At 42.4% G+C, this 18,122-nt stretch overlaps 1 protein-coding gene across 1 annotated transcript in view; it reads left to right on the plus strand.

The window, feature by feature from the left end:
• Positions 1-18,122, plus strand: part of LGR5 (leucine rich repeat containing G protein-coupled receptor 5) — a gene marked incomplete at both ends in the record, with an annotated part of 113,478 nt that overhangs the window by 71,461 nt on the left and 23,895 nt on the right. The window contains 2 exons of the mRNA XM_080934993.1: positions 2,487-2,558; positions 17,895-18,110. Coding sequence (XP_080791119.1) covers positions 2,487-2,558; positions 17,895-18,110 — 288 coding nt within the window. The remainder of the gene's footprint in view (positions 1-2,486; positions 2,559-17,894; positions 18,111-18,122) is intronic.

Here is an 18,122-nt window from a genome sequence, read left to right on the forward strand (position 1 = left end):
TAAGCTAGGTCTCCCACAACAATCACTGATTAAGAAAATGGCCTCCAGGCTTGTCTACAGCCAATCTTGTAAAGGGATTTTTCTTAGTTGAAGTTCCCTCCTCTAACTTGATGCTTTGGTCATTGGTATATCCCAGCTCTCTAACAAGTACCTTAACCACAGGATGCACGCAGTAAACATTTGTGAAATGAGAAAACACAGATGCTCTAGACATCACCACTGTCTTAGTTTTGTATGGTGTGAACCCACTGTTTCAACTTATTTACAGAATATCTGTTGGGCACATATCAAACAAGCTTTCTATGTCTGATATGGGTCTCTACCTATAAGCAGGTTTCATGTGCCCAGAATGGTTCTGCACATATTCTTGATGCTTTTTGTGTTGCATTTTGCCTAAACACTCTAGACAGCATTGGCCTAAACTGGTTTTTAAAATAAGTCTTGGAAGCTGTAGTTTGGATATGGTTCAAGTTGGTCCCCCAAGGGTTCATGTGCTAGAGATTTGGTTCTAGTGGGGTAATGCTAAGATAGTGGGACCTTTAAGGGCTAGGGCTTGTTAATGTTCAGACTTTATGTGTTGGAAGGTCGCCATGTCATTAGAAGAGCCATTCTCAGAGTGATTAATACAATTCTCACTGAGATTCTAGTTAACTCCACAGAGTAGGGGTTGTTATAAAAAGAGCAAACCTGGACCCTGGAGCCCTCCAGCTTCCCATCAGACAACATGATTGCTTCTATGTTCTTTCCTATGAAGAAAGAAAGGATTTGTCACTTTAAAAACAATTCCTTTTATATATTCCTAACTAACCAATGTTTCCAGTCTTCTAAGTCAGAGATTTAGCAAGCCTTGGTGACTGTAATGCCCAAAATGTCATTAAACAGATTATGGGCTCTAGATAGCCAAGCAGATCTCCTCTGCTTCTAGAACAGAGTGTATCTAGAATAGAGATATGATCAACTGTACAACCTTAAAGCTGTGAAACACTCAGCCCAGTCTGGGGTTCAGCTCTGGCTTCCTAGAAAAAAAGATTTCCCTGCAGCAAAACACGCGCACACACACACACACACACACACACACACACACACACACACACACACACACACACAACCCCACAGAAGCTTGAATCTGAAAGTACAGGTGGGAATTAACCTTCCAAGTAAGATGGCAGCTGCCTGATGACAGTGTACTCAGAGGCACACAGGTGGGAAAGACCTGGGATGAAGAAGTAGCTCCCAAACAAATTAAAGCTCTAGCATTTAAAAGAGAGTTTTGAACATTTGAAGAAAAGTCTTAAGATTCCCACTCTGGGCAGCTCGAGTGTCATGTTAAAACAATGTGGATTTTTTTTTTAAGTGTAATGAGGAGCTGGAGAAAAGGTGATAGGAAAGGAATGTTTAGACTTTACAATTTAGTCAGATCCCTAACAAATGGTGAGGGTTGGGGAGCAGCAAGGTCCTGCCGGAATTTTATTGCTGTTATTGCTGACTTGGAGACTAATATTCCACAGAGACCCAAATCATTAAATAACAAACTGTCTTGACATCAGAGCAATGATGCTCATGGAGGCTCTCTGCCTGCTATGAGGACTTTCAAGACTGTGGGGAAGTTGCCCTCTTCCATCTCTGACTTTTATCTGTCCTCATTTACTGTTGCTGATCAAAAGTTAGAGGAAAAAGAAGACAAGAATATGAGCAAAGATGTGTCCTTAGAGGAGCCCGAGGATGCAGCCTCAAATAGTGACTGTTTTAAATATGCCCAGAAAAGAAGTTAGGAAAATACAAAATCACACCCCTGCCTCTAACAGAGGCAGCTCATGTTCCCATTGTCCACTTGTTCAGATGATAAAACAGAGTTACGTGTCCACATCCCAACTCAGAACATGTTAGACTGTGTACGGTGTATTCAGTAAGGAGAAGGTATGTGAGAAAAAAAAAATCAACAGCCATGTGAGAGTTTTCAGTCTTAAATGTGCTCTGCAGTACCATAAGCCCTTGAATGGCTTTGTTTCCCACTGAAGCATCTCGAACAAAAAAAAAAAAAAAAAAAAAAAAACAGATTTTTTTTTTTAAGATTTGTTTGTTTATTTTATAAGTACACTGTATCTGCCTTCATGCACACCGGAAAAGGGCATCAGATCCCATTACAGATGGTTGTGAGCCACCATGTGGTTGCTGGGATTTGAACTCAGGACCTTTGGAAGAGCAGCCAGTGCTCTTAACCGCTGTAACCTGTCTTGTTCTGTCATCTGAAGGTGACTGAATGAGAGATGTGGTCTTAATTGATAATTAGGGGTTTTGTAGGATTTATTTATTTATTATTTGCACTCCCCCGCAGGAATTTAACCTCCCTCCAACCCCAAAAACGTGACATGTATGATGCCCTGGTGTTTTTAAGGCACCTGGGACAGCATCTGATGCTGCCCCGTTAGGGTCAGCGACTGCTAATTTTCTTCACTGTCTTTCTTTTGTTGTTGTTTCGCATACAGCATGCTGCAGAATAACCAGCTGAGACAGGTTCCGGAGGAAGCCCTACAGAACTTGAGAAGCCTTCAGTCCCTGTAAGTACAGCTGTAACTACAAATCGTGAATCTCAATTTGAGAAGGAAGTGTCCTGTTTTACCCATGAGCTTGTGTGGACTTGAAGTCTTAGCCCTAAAGTTTAGGGTCTCCAGGCAGATATTTAATTACATCTTCAGCCAAAAGCCCCCTATCTGTTGGCATCTCGGGAGCAAATATTCATGTATATAATCCCATCCACATTCCCATTAATATTTTTTCCTGAATTCTAACAAAAAGTGATGCTTGCCTTTTATCTAGAAAACTGGAATGGACAATCTGATATTTTGGCTTCTTTAATTTGTCTTATCTTTAAACAGTCTGGGCTTCTTTGTGATCCAACTTTACTGAGCAAAATAAATGCCAGTGCTTCAAACTCTGTATCATCCGTCAAAGAACCCAAATTAGGAAATCAAGATCTACCGTGTGCCCTCATGCACAGCTACTGCTTAAACCATGAGCTGCCCATCACCTCACACATAGATAATCACAAAGAGTCCCACAGGGCTCACATGCACAGACTCAGACCTCACACAGACACACAGCACACACACACACACACACACACACACACACACACACACACACACACACAAACTACAATGGTGCTGATATCTTTTTCTTGGAACACACCTTTCCATCAGAGGCTTCCCCTCCCAGCACCCACATAAACAAATAAGTAATTCCCCACATGAGGAGCATCCATACCAAGTAGATGTTTGGGGAACTTGGGTCGGAAGCAATTGTTCTCAATCACTACTTGGCAAGTCTCCGCCACAACTGCCGTGCTAGTAAACTGTCTTCTCATCAGGATGTAGGAATGATTACAACACTTTGCATGAGTTCTGATATACATGTGTGTAGAGTACTGTCTAATTATACTTACACTGGAGGTCCTCATCTGTCAAACAAAGCACTGCTTTCTGGTCCCAACTGATGAGGAAGATAAAGGCATGAACAAAGCGAGTGCTGCAGACTCTAGCTGGGGAAAAAAATCTCCGTCAGGAACCCATCAGTTAATAATTACATACAGTTTGCCTGATGCTTTCTGCTGCGGTAACGAGAGAAGGGGTGTGAGATCTGGAGATGAGACCTTCATTCTTTGATCTTCCTTTTCAATGAAAGGAAATCTGTGCTTTGGGTTGGTTTTTATTCTAGTCAAACAAAGTGACTTCCTAGGTTTTCAGCAGCCTATAGATAAACAAACGCACAAGGGGCTCTTTGTGGCTGGGGATGGGGGCTGTTACACTTCCAGCCACTCCTTAATGACAGGACAGTGTCACTCTGGCTTTTGTTGAGCTAGCTTTACCTGAAGGAAACAAGCAGAGGGAAGCCAACTGCCTCGGTGGGGCTGTAGGGGTGTGGGGATCTGGTAGCTGAATGGAAATTGAGATACCACCAGTGCCCAATAGGAACTTAACCAGCTGCAAGGCAGGTAGCAGATACCAGGATAAGAGTTTGTAACCGAAATCCGCCATTGGCTGAAAGATCACAAACAGAAGGGAACTCTTTGAGAAAGAGAAAACCATGAACCTTTTCTTCCCTTCCACTGGGCGGTGACTCTCTGATAAAGGTGTTCAGATTTAGTTTCTGACCGGCTACATACTGACTGTGCACCAGGTGTCTCCCGGTTTCTGGTTCACAAAGGCATTTCTTTCTGAGACCTCATAAATACATAAGTACATGTTCCCTGTGGAAAAAAGTCAAGGGTTAATTTCCCAGGATGACATCACATCCGAAATGAAGCGTCTAGACAGGTTCTCAGCCCCTGGCTCAGACTGCATTGTGTCAGCTGGCTTGTATGACAAACGGTCACAAGGTCCCTTTGCCCAGGGCTCAGTCAGTTCGAGCTACGAGGCAAAGGCGGTATATGCTGGTGTGATTCTTTGTGTCACGATATTGCTTGTGTTGCTTTGGTGTAACAAATGGGGTCTGTTCACAAAAGACTCACAAGCATAACTTAACCACCAACCCCACAGACCATATTGCGTAGACTAAAAGGTGGCCCCTGCCTTGGTTTGGAGGTCTTGGGAACCACAAACTCCATTCAAGTTGTGTTGTTATCTTGTGCTTAATGTGGTAAATTGTCTTCCTCATACTTCCATTAAACAGCTCCAAAATGAAAATATTAGAGTAGGTCCTGTGGTCATCACATTTCTTATCGGTTTCCATCCTGAGTCTAGGCTGTTCACCTGGGATGCAAGAACATTCACTTTGTGTGGCTTCACCATCAAGAACAGGGGGTCAGGGTGAGGTTCCATCTTCTCTGCTGCACCAGAACTAAGAAGTCTCTCTAACAACCAAATCACAGCCTCTTCTTGGACCTGGGTCAACACTTGGGCCCGTTAATATATGGTGGCTTTATTATTCTACTCTCTTTAATTAACTCCCATTTTCCCAACCCCAATACACACACACACACACACACACACACACACACGGGTGTGAGGGAGAAATAAACAGAGATTTTCTTTGTGTTCTATACTACCCTCTAAGAGGCAGTTGATGGGACATTGCATTCATTACACATATCTCCCCATCAGAGAAGCTTTTCAATGCTGGTGACAAATCATCATCCAGAGAGTCCCCGGCACCTACCCACACCCCAGAACAATGCAAATTAGAATCTTTGAGAGTTGCCATGACTAATGCCTCTCAAGAAGCAACCTGGGGTGGGGGTAGAGGGTTGTGTTTACTTTGGCTTACAGTTTGAGGGAATCTAGGCACAGTCCATCATGATAGAGAAGGCATGGTGACATGAATGAGGGAACAGAGAGGGCATGGTGACATGAATGGGAGAACAGAGAGGTCATGGTAACATGAATGGAAGAGAGATCTGCTCACATTGCGTAACAGGAAGCAAAGAGAGAACAGGAAGTGGGGCCAAGGTACAAAACCCTAAGCCCCACCCCCACTAACCCACTTCTTCCACCAAAACTCCACCTACTAAAAGTTCCACAACCTCCCCAAACAGTGCCATCATCTAAGGGCCCCTTTGTTCAATCACAAGAGCCTCTGCCTGACATTCCCCCACTCAAACCACAGCCCTGAGGAGGGGTTCCATGCATTGGTGTTTTCTAATAGCTTTCTTGTATACATAAGTATCTCTTAAAGTAAAAGATTAGAAATTCCATGTTCTGCAGGTGGTATTTATTCCCTCAGGTGATATGAAAATCTTTCTGAATTCTTTTCAAGTCTAGGGGAAAAAAAAATCACAAAATCCATACCTCACAGTCCAACTTGAGGCTAATAATATAGGTACAATATAAAAATGAACATTGCCTTGTGTTTAATTGAAAACAGTTCACCTCTCTGCCCATTAACTCTACTGACTACCTTGGACACATGAAGTTAAAAGGTCACATGCCATACTTCCCAGATATTCCAGTGTGATACCTGGAACAGCCGCATAAGCACCACCTAAACTTCACAGAGCCTTGGGGCCCAGCTAAATGTTATTTAATACGATTTTTTTATTTTAGCAAGGCTCTAGAAGATCTGTATATGGAATATGCTTGAGGAATTAAAGTGTTCAGTGTTCTATTACCCTACCGAGTGATCGACACACCCTGTTCCACCCACCTATACTTGGCTTCTTGGAGGAAGTTTAAGAACTTGATCTATTGCAACTGGTAATGTTATTGTGAGGACGAGACAGATTGTTCTTAAGTTTCAAGGTTTCTAATTCTCCACTTGTTCTCCATAAACAAAAACTGGTTTGTTCCTAATGAAATAACATAGGTACATTTGTGTTCTTTTAACTGTCTCCTGATGCTTACAAACTGCTCAGCTGAAGCAGAAGGGCCAGAGGCCAGCAGCACAGAACATACTCCTGTGTGACATGTGCACTTGACTTCTGACATGGCTGTGACTGCCCAGACACCAAATGGATTTTTGTAATGTAATCAGATATAACTTAATTTCCTTTCTGTATTTTTGGAAGGGAATAGAAATGCAATCAGAATTCACAGTGAGTTGTATTTCACTTGGAAACTTTTGGCTTTGCGAACATATGAGGGCTAGAGTTGAGTTACAGTCATCTGCTGATACCTCAAAACCTAATGCTCCCACGCCTCCCACCTTTATTGGTAGTTAAGAAATCAATCTACGTGTAAAGACCACCTCATTTGTGACAGCCAGTAATGGATTTAAAGTTACACATGAGGTTTAAGCTGACCGAGAAAAATTATTCATTCATATTTGTCCAAGTAGTGAAGGGATTATTTGAAACATCTGTTTTAATTCCAAAGCCTCATTAGCAAAGCTAATTGTGTAAAATATGTATCATACAGATAATGGGTTGCTAAATAGAAAATGAAAGAAGAATCAAGCATATCTTTTTTATTGTCTTCATTTTCTAATTAGCGAATATTCATCTGCAGGGTATAAGAGTCTATGTAAAAACCAAGTGGGATGTGCAATTCCTGTCTAAAGTGTGACCTGACTAGACTTTTCATATTAAGGGCTACAGTTTCTACCCCAGGACTGTGTAAAAGGTCTATCAGCGACTTCATCCAGGCTCTTCATAACTTGTTTCTGCTTATAGTTGTTTTTAAAGAGGTAATGCCCTAGATGAGTGGGGGAGGAGAAAGAGGCGGGGCATAGTTCTGAGCTGAGTTAAGGCAAGCCCAGGACAGCAGCATGTTCTCCTGTTGACACTTAGGAGCCTATTGAGTTTCAGACCCTGGATATAGAATGGGAAGGAAGTAACAAAAGACAAGGAAGTGTGGCCAGACGAAAAGAATACGAGAAAACCTAGAGCATAATATTATAGAAGCAGAAGGGCTAAAAATAAAGTGGCTTTAGTACTGGTGACATTAGTCCTTCCAGTAAAATAGAGAAATCATGAGCTCACACAACAAAGAAATATACTGTTTCTTTCCCCCCCCCAGCCCCAGCCCAAAGACACCAACATACTGGGATGGAGGTAAACTTGGAAGGGAAGCTCTAGAGGCCAGAGACTTTGTCTATTGAACTACCAACATTCGTCTCATGAAAGCAGATGTAAATCCAGTGAATCCCTACAAAAAAAGAAAAAGAGGGTCTTTTTTTTTTTTCTGTTTCCCCCAAACATGAAGAGGAAGTGGGTTTTGGAGGAAAAGCTCTTCCTACATAATATTTGCAAGAAGAGGGGCTAAAATGGGAGCATAGTCTTCATAGATGGAGACTAATGCGAATTGCTGATTTTAAAAAGGCCATTCTCGAGAGGTTCCTAGGCCAAGTCATCTGCAGGGCTGTGATAGTGAGTAATAGAAGTCCCACCAGAAAGGTAGGGAGAACATGGTCGTTAGGAAATTAGAAGTCAAATAAACCTTTTAAGGCAGAGTGGACTCTTTGATATGTTAACCAGGTAACAGTTTTGGGAAGGGGAGCTGTGAATAGAAAGACATGTTTCTAGATAGATGAGATGTGTGGTGAAAAAAAGGTGGGAGAGAAGGGGGAAGAGCAAAGAGACTCGTTACCATGGTGATGAGAGAAGGCAATGTTGTCAGCATCCTACCTCATCCTCATGTCCTCATGGGTTAGGTGCTAGCCTTACCCCTTTCTTTGTGATGAGAAAGCAAAACTATTAGACTGTCCAAGGTTTAACAGCATCAGAGGGGTGGAGGGAGAGATAAAAAGTCAAGATGGAGACGTGTTTGATAAGCCTAAAACAGCTCCATGGCTAGGCCACTTCTTAACCTCCATGTGGCTAAGCCACCTCCTTCCAATATTCCCAAGTCATTACTTTCTAAAATCTACATTCCCTCTTTGCTGCCCTGGTCCCAGTCAAGCAGCCCTCTTGGGGCCACTCTTCCCCAGCTCCTACATGGTGTGTCCTGTACCTTATCGGGCCTGACATTTTTTCTTTCCTTCTCCAGATCGCCTTTCTCCTCTCTGTCTCTGTCTCTCTTTCCTCCTTACTTCCTCCCCCCTCTCTCTCCCTAGTCCAGGAATTCTAAATGTCCCACTTCTGTCTGTTCTGCCCAACCATTAACTGTCAGCATCTTTTTTTTACCATTCAGAGCCAACTGGGTACAGGGTCCTAGAATGTCTTATGTGCAGACACTCATATGAGCAGTTTGGGGGGCACAAACTAATGTAAGAATACAAGCCCTGAAGGCTGGTGAATTGGAATTCAGAGCACCCCAAATAAAACATAGTAAGTAATAACTTGGAGTTATGGATAGGAACGTAGATTTCCATAGCATAGAGGGTGGATATCTGCCCAGCTCCTGTGCTGTTTAAGGCTTATCGTAAATATAAAGGTTGTGCCTGTCTTCTATCCAGCACTAAATGATCAAGGTGAGGTAGAAACCTCAAGTAGAATTTAAAATTTCCTGCAACAGGCTGAAGTGATATTCCCAAGGAAGAGATAAGTATCAAGACAATCTTAATAGTCATGTTTGGGCTAGATTCTATGAAAGTATGTCTGAATGCTGGAGAGATGGCTCAGTGGTTAACAGCATTGACTGTTCTTCCAGAGGTCCTGAGTTCATTCAATTCCCAGCAAATACATGGTGGCTCACAACCATCTGTAATGGGATCTGATGCCCTCTTCTGGTAAGTCTGAAGACATCTACAGTGTACATACATATAATAAACAAATACATCTTTAAAAAAAAGAAAGAAAGAAAGTATGCCTGGGGCACAGAAAAGATAATATCAGACTTATTGCAAGATGGAACTCTACAGGAAAGTATTGAGAAGGGAGGGAGCTGATGAGATCCGCATTATTGAAGACGTCAGACTGGAGAAAGGGAACCTTTATCAGAATAGATGCTGGAGATCAAAAAAAGATGGATTTGAGAAACACCTAGAGGATGAAGTTTCATGAAGTATCAAGAGAGAACAAAAAAGCCAAGCGAGATGGCCCATGCCTTTACTTCCAGCACCCAGGAGGTAGATCTTTTGAGTTTGAGGCCAGTCTGGTCTACATAGTAAGTTCCAGGGCAGCCAAGGTCACATAGTGAGGACCTTCTCAAGAGAAGAGGAAGAGGATGAAGAAAGAGAAGGACAGGGAGGGTGAAAGGGAGAAGGAGAAGAGAAAGAGGAAGAGGTGAGGGAGGGAGGAAAATGGAAGGGGAAAGTATCATGAATGATCTCTACATTTCTAGTTTCTCCAACAGTTTGCTTAATGAGGCAGTGACTGGGATAAGCACCACTGTAGATGACTACATGAGGAGAGGGAACGGATCAGGACTTCTGCCTTGTGCCGTAGGAGAAAGAACTAAATAGACATGACATGTAGTTTGAATTCCAGAGCTATACTTTAAAGGAGCTGGGGTGACGCCTACCTCCTACTATGCACTTCTCTTCCCTAAACACTTCATGATAAGAACTTGTCTCACTACTGAAATGTCTCAAAAAGGGCTATAATCATGCCTGTGTGGCTTTAGTGCTGCATCTCCAGTATGAGACACAAGGACGGCCTTCTGGCATCATTTATTAAAATGAACTGAAGATCCAGAGGTGAAGTTGAATTGGAGACTAATGCTCTGGGTTCCCTACTTTGACTGTAAGCTCATCTCCCTGGCTCCAAGTTCTAATCTGTGTATGGTTTTTTCCACATATCTTCCCTGATTTAGTTGAACCGCTGGTTTCTGCAGAGATAGTGGAATTGACCTACTTACCAGTTTTCTTGCTTCTGTTAGTCCAAGATTCCGAACTTCAAGAGCAGGGATGGAGGAAAAGCCTGCCGACTGGAAGAATGATAAAATTTGTACAGGCATGGAGAGCCTTCTAAACACAAGAGATGATCATAAACACAAAGCCTAGAATTACTGTGGGAAAGAGATAGGGGGAAAAAAACATTTGACTAGATCAGAGAAATAAGAGAAAGGTTCAAACAGCTATAGTAGATGGAGGGCCTTGAATGTCAGAAAGGGGGTAGGGGTTAGATTTGAAAGGAATGGTAATTTGGAAGACCCATAGATTTCTACCAAGGGAATGATATAAAGCCCAATTTCAGAGAGATTAATCTGGCATCGGTCTGCAGGATTAATTGCAAAGATAAGGGATCAAAGGCAAAAGGGGCCAGCTCAGAAGCCGCGCCTGCAATGCAGGTGTGAAACAATAAGAGTCCTAGCCCGGGAGTCAACCCAGAGATGAAGATAAACAGAGAGAAATTACTGAGGGATGGTTGGAAGGCAAATCAAAAGTAGACTCGAGGTTTCAAATCCCGGTGGTTGGTATCTGGGAGACTAATGGGTCCCTGAGACAAAAAGAGCCTTTGTTTCCGTTGGAGAGAAATGAAACTGAAGAAGTGACTGCCCTCCTTATTTTTGTTGTAGCCATCTTCTTGTCACAAAACTCATGGCAGTGTTGATCTGTGAAACAAACAAAACAAAAAAGATCAACATAATGAACCGTGACCTGAAATCTATTCTTCATTGGTGTTGGGGCAAAGCTCAGTGACAGAGCCTCTACCCCTCACCATGTGGGAAGCTTAAGCTGCATCTCCAGCAGTGCTGGAAAGAGTGCCAAAGAAATGGAGGCTTAGACACCCCAGCTACTTTGTATCCAGCTCCCCAGGCAATGAACAAAAATTAATTAGGGCGTTTTCATGAACCTGCAGACTTTTGCAAAGAGAGGAGAGACACGATCATTGCCGTTTCAGACATATGTCTGAAGCAGTGGTTCTCTTCCTGAGGGAACCACACCATTTTTACCAATGAATCAGGTGGGGAAGGGGAAACGAAACCAGAAACTTCCCATCTACCTTCCTGTGAACCCCCACGCCTGTCTTCATAAGATATCGAAATTGTCTCATCTGTATGGGAAATGTATTAAAAGGTGGAGTCCCTATGTTATGGGATTAAAATGTATTAAAATATTTAGAAATAGATATAGCAACAGTGAAAATCATTCTAATAATATGAGGAGTTCATTTCGATATGTGTCACTCTATTACATAGACGACCTCCTATCCTGATGGCACTAGGAGAATGATCTTATGTTAATTCAATGGTTACATTCAATGGCAATCATCCATTGATTCCAGGACAGACGGTTCAAAACAATAAGATTTTACCATAACATCTGTGCATTCTGTTGTACTATATTTGAAAATGAATTAAGAGTCAGGTAGTTTCCATTTTACTAGACAAGTAAAGTGATAGTTGAGAATACCTTTAGCTGTTGGAGTTTACCAGTGACCCAGACAGAACATTGTAGCTCCCTAACTATTCATGCTTTCTTCAAAATGATCTCACAAATGGTTGTTTTTTAAAATGTATCTACTATACGAGAGTGGCGGGTCATATCTTTAAATGTTATGAGGAAAAAAAATGCTATTCTGTGAAAAGCCAGTCATGAAAATGCCATGCTCCATAATTCTGTTTATTATCCAGTCCCCACAAGCTGTACAGCACAGCTGCAACTGTCTCCACACTTGGGCCCTTCTTTTCTCTCAGCCATCTATGTTAATAATTGACACCATTATGGTCATCTTGGGTATGGAATTAGCCAAGATCAATGGCTTATCTTGTGACTAACGCTTTCTTCCTTGTAGTTAATGGCTCATCAAGGACATTCTCAAACAAAGATACAAGCTTATGGGATATTGTTGGCAATGTGTCATTTAGAAGATAGATAAAGAACTATGTTCAAGAATAACAATAGCAGCAGTGATCTCATAGCACCTCTAATCCCTACAATAGCACTGTTTATAAAGCAAGGGTTCCCTTCAGGAGAATAGAGCAGATTCACAAAATGTTTCTCTTGAGAGGAAACTTGCCATTAATGCCTTATGCATAAAAGCATTAAGATTAAAACTTCACACAGAAAAGACAAAAAGGTGTTTTTGCCATTCCAGGTAAGAAAAGACTAACATTTTGCTTAATGCTTTGTATCTTTGCTATGTAGAACACAAGCTATTGCAGAATTACAGTCAGTGTGCCTGTGTAATTCTACCTTGTTTTTACGTAAAATACAGTGGTGCTCCTTCTTGCTTTCACATGATCTCTATCAGCCCAGTTGTCCAGACCAGAAAGATGAATCACCATAGCTTTCTTGCTTCCCTTTCTAGCTGTAGTGACTTAGTTAGCACCCCTAGATCAATCACTTCTTCTCCCTTTCCACACATCTTCCAGGCTTTCATCACTCTCAAAAGATTGACTACAATTAACTTCATTTTTTTATTGGTTCCTCTTATACATTGCTATCAGAGTGAACATTCTACAGTACTTTCATGTCTATGAATGTCTGATCAGTCTAAAGAAATGTTTTTATATGGCCTTGAAGATTTCTTGGAGAGGATGAGGCATTTCTCATAGGCAGATGATCCAGAAATCTTCTGAAAGTTAAGCTATTCAGACTCAAAGCTCTTAAAACCTGTCAGGTGAACTGGATGGTCTTGACCATATAGGAATAAGGAAAGGCAACTCAAATTCACAAGAGACAGTTTTTTGGGCTGCCCTGCTTGAATAGCACAATCTCTTTGGAAAGCTTACTTTAATAGGCAACAAAGCATAGAACATAACTGCCAAAGACACATACTAATGGGTAAGTGAGAAATAAGAGAATCTCCAGATCTGTTCATTCATAGGACCAAAACATGGTGTTTGCCTGGAGAGAGATATGAAATTACAATGGATTAAGGGATCACAAAAAAAAAAAAAAAAAAAAAAACTACAGAGAGAAAAATGACATTGCTCACAGATCTAAAGACTACCCTCAAATATTAACATGTATTGGCTTTCAAAACATTTCCATTTAATTCCCACACTAATTCTGTGACATACTGTGATTCTGCTTTATCAGTGAAAACTTATCCAAAGACATGTAAATCAATATGCCCAAATTTTCAAAATTGATAAGGGACAGGATCTTGACTTAAATTTGTTGACTTGCCTGCTTGGTTGACTGTTTTATTAGTTGATTGCTTGATAGTTGGTTGATTGGTTGGTTGGTTGGTTGGTTGGTTGGCTGGCTGGCTGGCTGGCTGGCTGGCTGGCTGGCTGGCTGGCTGGCTGGCTGGCTGGCTGGCTGGCTGGCTGGCTGGCTGGCTGGCTGGCTGATTGGTTGGTTGGTTGTTTGGTTGATTGGTCAGTTGGTTGGTCGGTCGGTTGGTTGGTTCATTGGCTAGCTGGCTTGTTTTTTGGTTTGGTTGGTTGGTTGGTTGGTTGGATGGCTGGCTAGCTGGCTGGCTGGCTGTTTGGTTGGTTGTTTGGTTGGTTGGTCAGTTGGTTGGTCGGTTGGTTGGTTGGTTCATTGGCTAGCTGGCTTGTTTTTTGGTTTGTTTGTTTGTTTGTTTGGTTGGTTGGTTGGTTGGTTGGTGGGTGGGTGGGTTCATTGGTTGGCTAGTTGGTTTTTGTGATGTTAGCGATGAAGCTCAGGTTCATGTCCAGGCAAGGCAAGCACCCTTCCTGGCCCTTAGCTTAGCTTTGCTTGTTTTTCCAATTCAGTACAATGGAAATTGTTGTCAATGATGAAAGAAGTGGGAGTTCGACTGGAGATGAATCAGCAGTTTAAGAGCATGTGGCTATTCCAGTGGTCATGAGTTCCAATCACCACATAAAGCAGTTCACAGCTGCCTATAGCTTCAACTCCACGAAAGCCAAAGCCACTTTCTAGCTGCTTTTTGCACCCACATACATATGGCATACACACACACACACACACACACACACACACACACATACACACATATACACAAACTATCTCTCTCACACACCGACATACATTATCTCTCTCACACACACACATACACACACACTTTAATTTTTTTTTAAATAAGTGGTATAAAATCTGCAATTTCATCAGAAGCAATAACATATAAGGAGCATAAAATAAATGCCATATTCTTTCCGATTGTATTTCAAGATCATAGTGAAGAGGCTTTATCTGAGTTGAAAGCAAGGACATTTCTACTGTTTTTTAACTAGCTCACTTCACTATGCATAACCACATAGGTTCTGTGCTACCCCTGATACATAGTGATGGACGCACCAAATCATTGCTAGAACTTTCTCTGAGAATGTGCTATGTGTTACACATCAACACCTGTCCTAAGCCTCTGAAATGAAGATGTTATATTCAGTGATTTGTTATTAACAAGACATGACCTTATTATGCGCATGTATGTTCGCTCATACTTAAAAATATACATACATACATGTACATAGATAGATCAAAATTATTACTAAAGTCTGAAAAGAAGAGGGTAGGGAGATGGCTTGCTGCCAAGCCTGATAACCCGAGTTTGATTACCAGAACCCATAGGATGTAAATAGAGAGCCAACTGTCCCCTTGAGTAAAGGTGAACTATCTGCAAGTGTGTGGACCACTGTGCACACAGAGGAAGCCAAACGGGAGCTTTGGATATTTTGGAGCTGGAGTCAGAGGCCAGGTCTTTGCGGGATGAGCACTTTATTAGGTGAATGCTGGGTTATGAACTCTGTTCCTCATGGTCTCACAGCAAGAAAGAGTCTTAACCAGTGACACATCTCACCAGCCCCAGTGTGTAGATGTTCTTTCTTGTACTGTACAGAAGCCTTAATTCTCTGCTCAAATGTCGAATTTTCCAGGCATATAAGTTATAAAGTGACCACTACCAGGCTTAACCTTGTTGTGTAAGGATCACCTGTGAAGCGAGTAGATAATTAATTTCATACTCTGATTTAGCCTTGGGGGAGTTTAGAATTAAATCAGATATCAGAGAATGGAGCAGAAGGATGATTGCCAGGGCCCTGGGGGTTAATGGCAAAAACTGGGGAAGGCTGGTCACAAGACACAGAGCCTTAGCACGCTGAAGTTATTGGTGACCTATTTTATAGTTCTGATCTGTAGAGGTCTGGGACTATAATTAATAACGATGTAGACTTGAAATTTTCGGAAATTCACACACCACGAAAAGCATGTATGAAAAGAATAAATACGTTTAATAAGATTTAGGTAATCACTTTACATTATATACTCGTAATAAAACATTACGGGTACACCCTGTAAATATTTACATTTTTATTTGTTGATTTTCTACAAACTGAACTAGATAGTGCCTTTGAGTGTAAACAATAAACTCATATCTGCATGAAGGTGGAATTTCGGGCAGACTCTGGTTCTAAAACACTACCTTTAGGGGGCACAGTCTTCCGGAGTTTGCGTTTTTATATATTTTACTGGTGTATATTAATTTATAGAGTAACGGGTTCCATCATGACATTTTCAGCCATGCATAGAGGGGACCTCAGCCCTTCCCACACCTGTCACAGGGAGTTTCCTAAATGATAAAACTGTATCGTAGAAAGACATCTCAAGGCTCCGCCCAGGACACCTAGAGTCTGTTAAAAAGCCACAGGTCTGGGAGTGCTCATTAGCGTTGAACATGTGACAGCAGTTATTCTGACTTCTCTGTTTCAGACAGAATTTTGTTTAAATAGTATGGTCAGATTTTAATCTTCCATCTGAGGAGGGTCGCGAGCAGGGGTGGGAGTTGGGTCTTGGGGGAGGGGATGGTCCCTAGAGGAGCCTAGCCCAAGGAATGGATGTGTTCACCTTGGCGAGTGCTCTCTGGCTACTCCTGGCCTGTCCCAACTTAAAATAACAAAGGAGAAAGCCCATGGTTCCCTGCTGACAGAATCTTTTGTAGGCTTCCCCAACAGTGCATCAAACTTGGAGGTTTGTCTTTTGCAAGCTTTTTGGGAGCGATTTGCAGCGCCGAAGCCTAAGCAACTAGAATAGAAAGACGAATTGCCTTGCGCACCGGAGGCCCACCGTGGGGTGCAACTGAGAAGCTACGGTTAAGGCAGTAGTTATGCCCAGTTTAAACATGGACTTCTAGCCAAATAAAATCAGTTACCCCTCACCCTGAGGAAGTTGTACTGTACCGTAGCACAGGCAGATTGCTGGAGAAAAGGGCCGGAGACAGTGATGGATTTCCCCCAAGCTCCTCCAGCTCATTTGTTGACAGAACCCTGCCGTGTCAGGAGACCCTGTCTCAGCTCCCACGGTCGTGAGTGGGTACTGGCAATGACAGCCAAGCCATAACGTTTGTTCCAAGTGACCTTACCTCAGTTATTACTGAAGCTTGGCTCAGGGCCCATCGGGAGTCACCTGTCCCATTGATGGGACGGAAGTGGGAACTGGGGGATGACTACAATGATGTATGTGGCCAAAAGTGAGGAATCTGCTTTCCAGAGGGATCAGCTGTCTACCACAGACAGCTCTCTCCATTTCTAAACCGGTTAGATTTGGTTTGCACCAGATTGTTCTGTGATTCTCACCCGCTCCCTGCATCTGTTTAGTCTTAAATGCTTCCAAAACATTTTTTTAATCCATCCTCTTGCGATTTTCTAATCCTTCCTACTACATAAGCAGCATAAAATGCAACTCTTTCATTTGTTTGTTTGTTTGTTTGTTTGTTTAATTCTAGTTTTCAAAATGCAAGCAAATGTAAAGTCTTATAAAAAGTGGTAACGCTATGGGCTCATAATTGATTGACAGTGGTGATTCAATTGTTCAAATACCTCACCAAAACAAAAACAAACAAACAAAAACCCTGACCGTGATTCAAGAATTCATATACCTCAACCCCCCCCCAAAAAAAAAACTCAAACTACCTCAGTTTTGTCATATCCACAAGAAACATTAGGTCAGCTTAATTACAGCCACTGTTGCCCTTGAATTGGGACAAAATAAATGTCCTGCACTCCCTCTGCTGACTCAGAGGCTACAGCACCTTATTAACCAGCCCTATTTTTAGTACTGTTTCCCCGTTTTAAAAAGAAACAAAACAAAACAAAGAAAGAAAATAAAAGAAATGGAAAGTGGGAAAAGAAAGCAAGAGTTGCAAAGCTGCTAATTTTATTATCCGTTTAAACTGTCAGAAGAACAAGCACCTGCCCAGGGCAAACGGCTAGGCTCCTAGAGGCAGTTCCAAAGCTCTTCCCAGGGGCCTATCGAACAGCCTTTCAGAACTGCTGATTCTTTTCAAATACTGAAGCAATCTCTTCCCAGCTCTTAGGAACAACCTTGTAGATTGCTGTCTCATATGTTCCAAACAGTCTGGGCTGGCAAAGCCATTCATCTGGCTTGGGGTGGGAACGAGGTGAGAGAAAATCTACGTGAGCCTGACACAATTTTACACCTCAGAGAGGCCACTTCCAGTGCATGAAAGCATGTACCCACAAACCTGGAAGAAAGTCAGAGCACCTCAAGGGGGCTGGGGGGAACATGGGTCTCGGGATCTAACCATGAGTAAAGAGGGCTGATCAGAAGAGAAAAAATGTTTCAGTTTGTCTGGGGCCTGGAGCTCCCAGACTGCTTTGCTCTGGCTAATGAGCACGGAATACCTATTCCAGTTGAGTCCTACTCTGCCTAAGCCTCGCTGTTTCCCACACTGATACCTTTTCTTCCAGGCGTCTGGATGCCAATCATATCAGCTACGTACCACCCAGCTGCTTCAGTGGCCTGCACTCCCTGAGGCACCTGTGGCTAGATGACAACGCTCTCACAGAGGTCCCTGTCCAGGCATTCAGAAGTTTATCAGCCCTGCAAGCCATGACGTTGGCCCTGAACAAAATACACCACATAGCAGACTATGCTTTTGGAAACCTCTCCAGCCTGGTGGTTCTGTAAGTTTGAGT

This window comes from Micromys minutus, assembly GCF_963924665.1.
Source record: "Micromys minutus genome assembly, chromosome: 22".
NCBI classification, from domain to species: domain Eukaryota; kingdom Metazoa; phylum Chordata; class Mammalia; order Rodentia; family Muridae; genus Micromys; species Micromys minutus.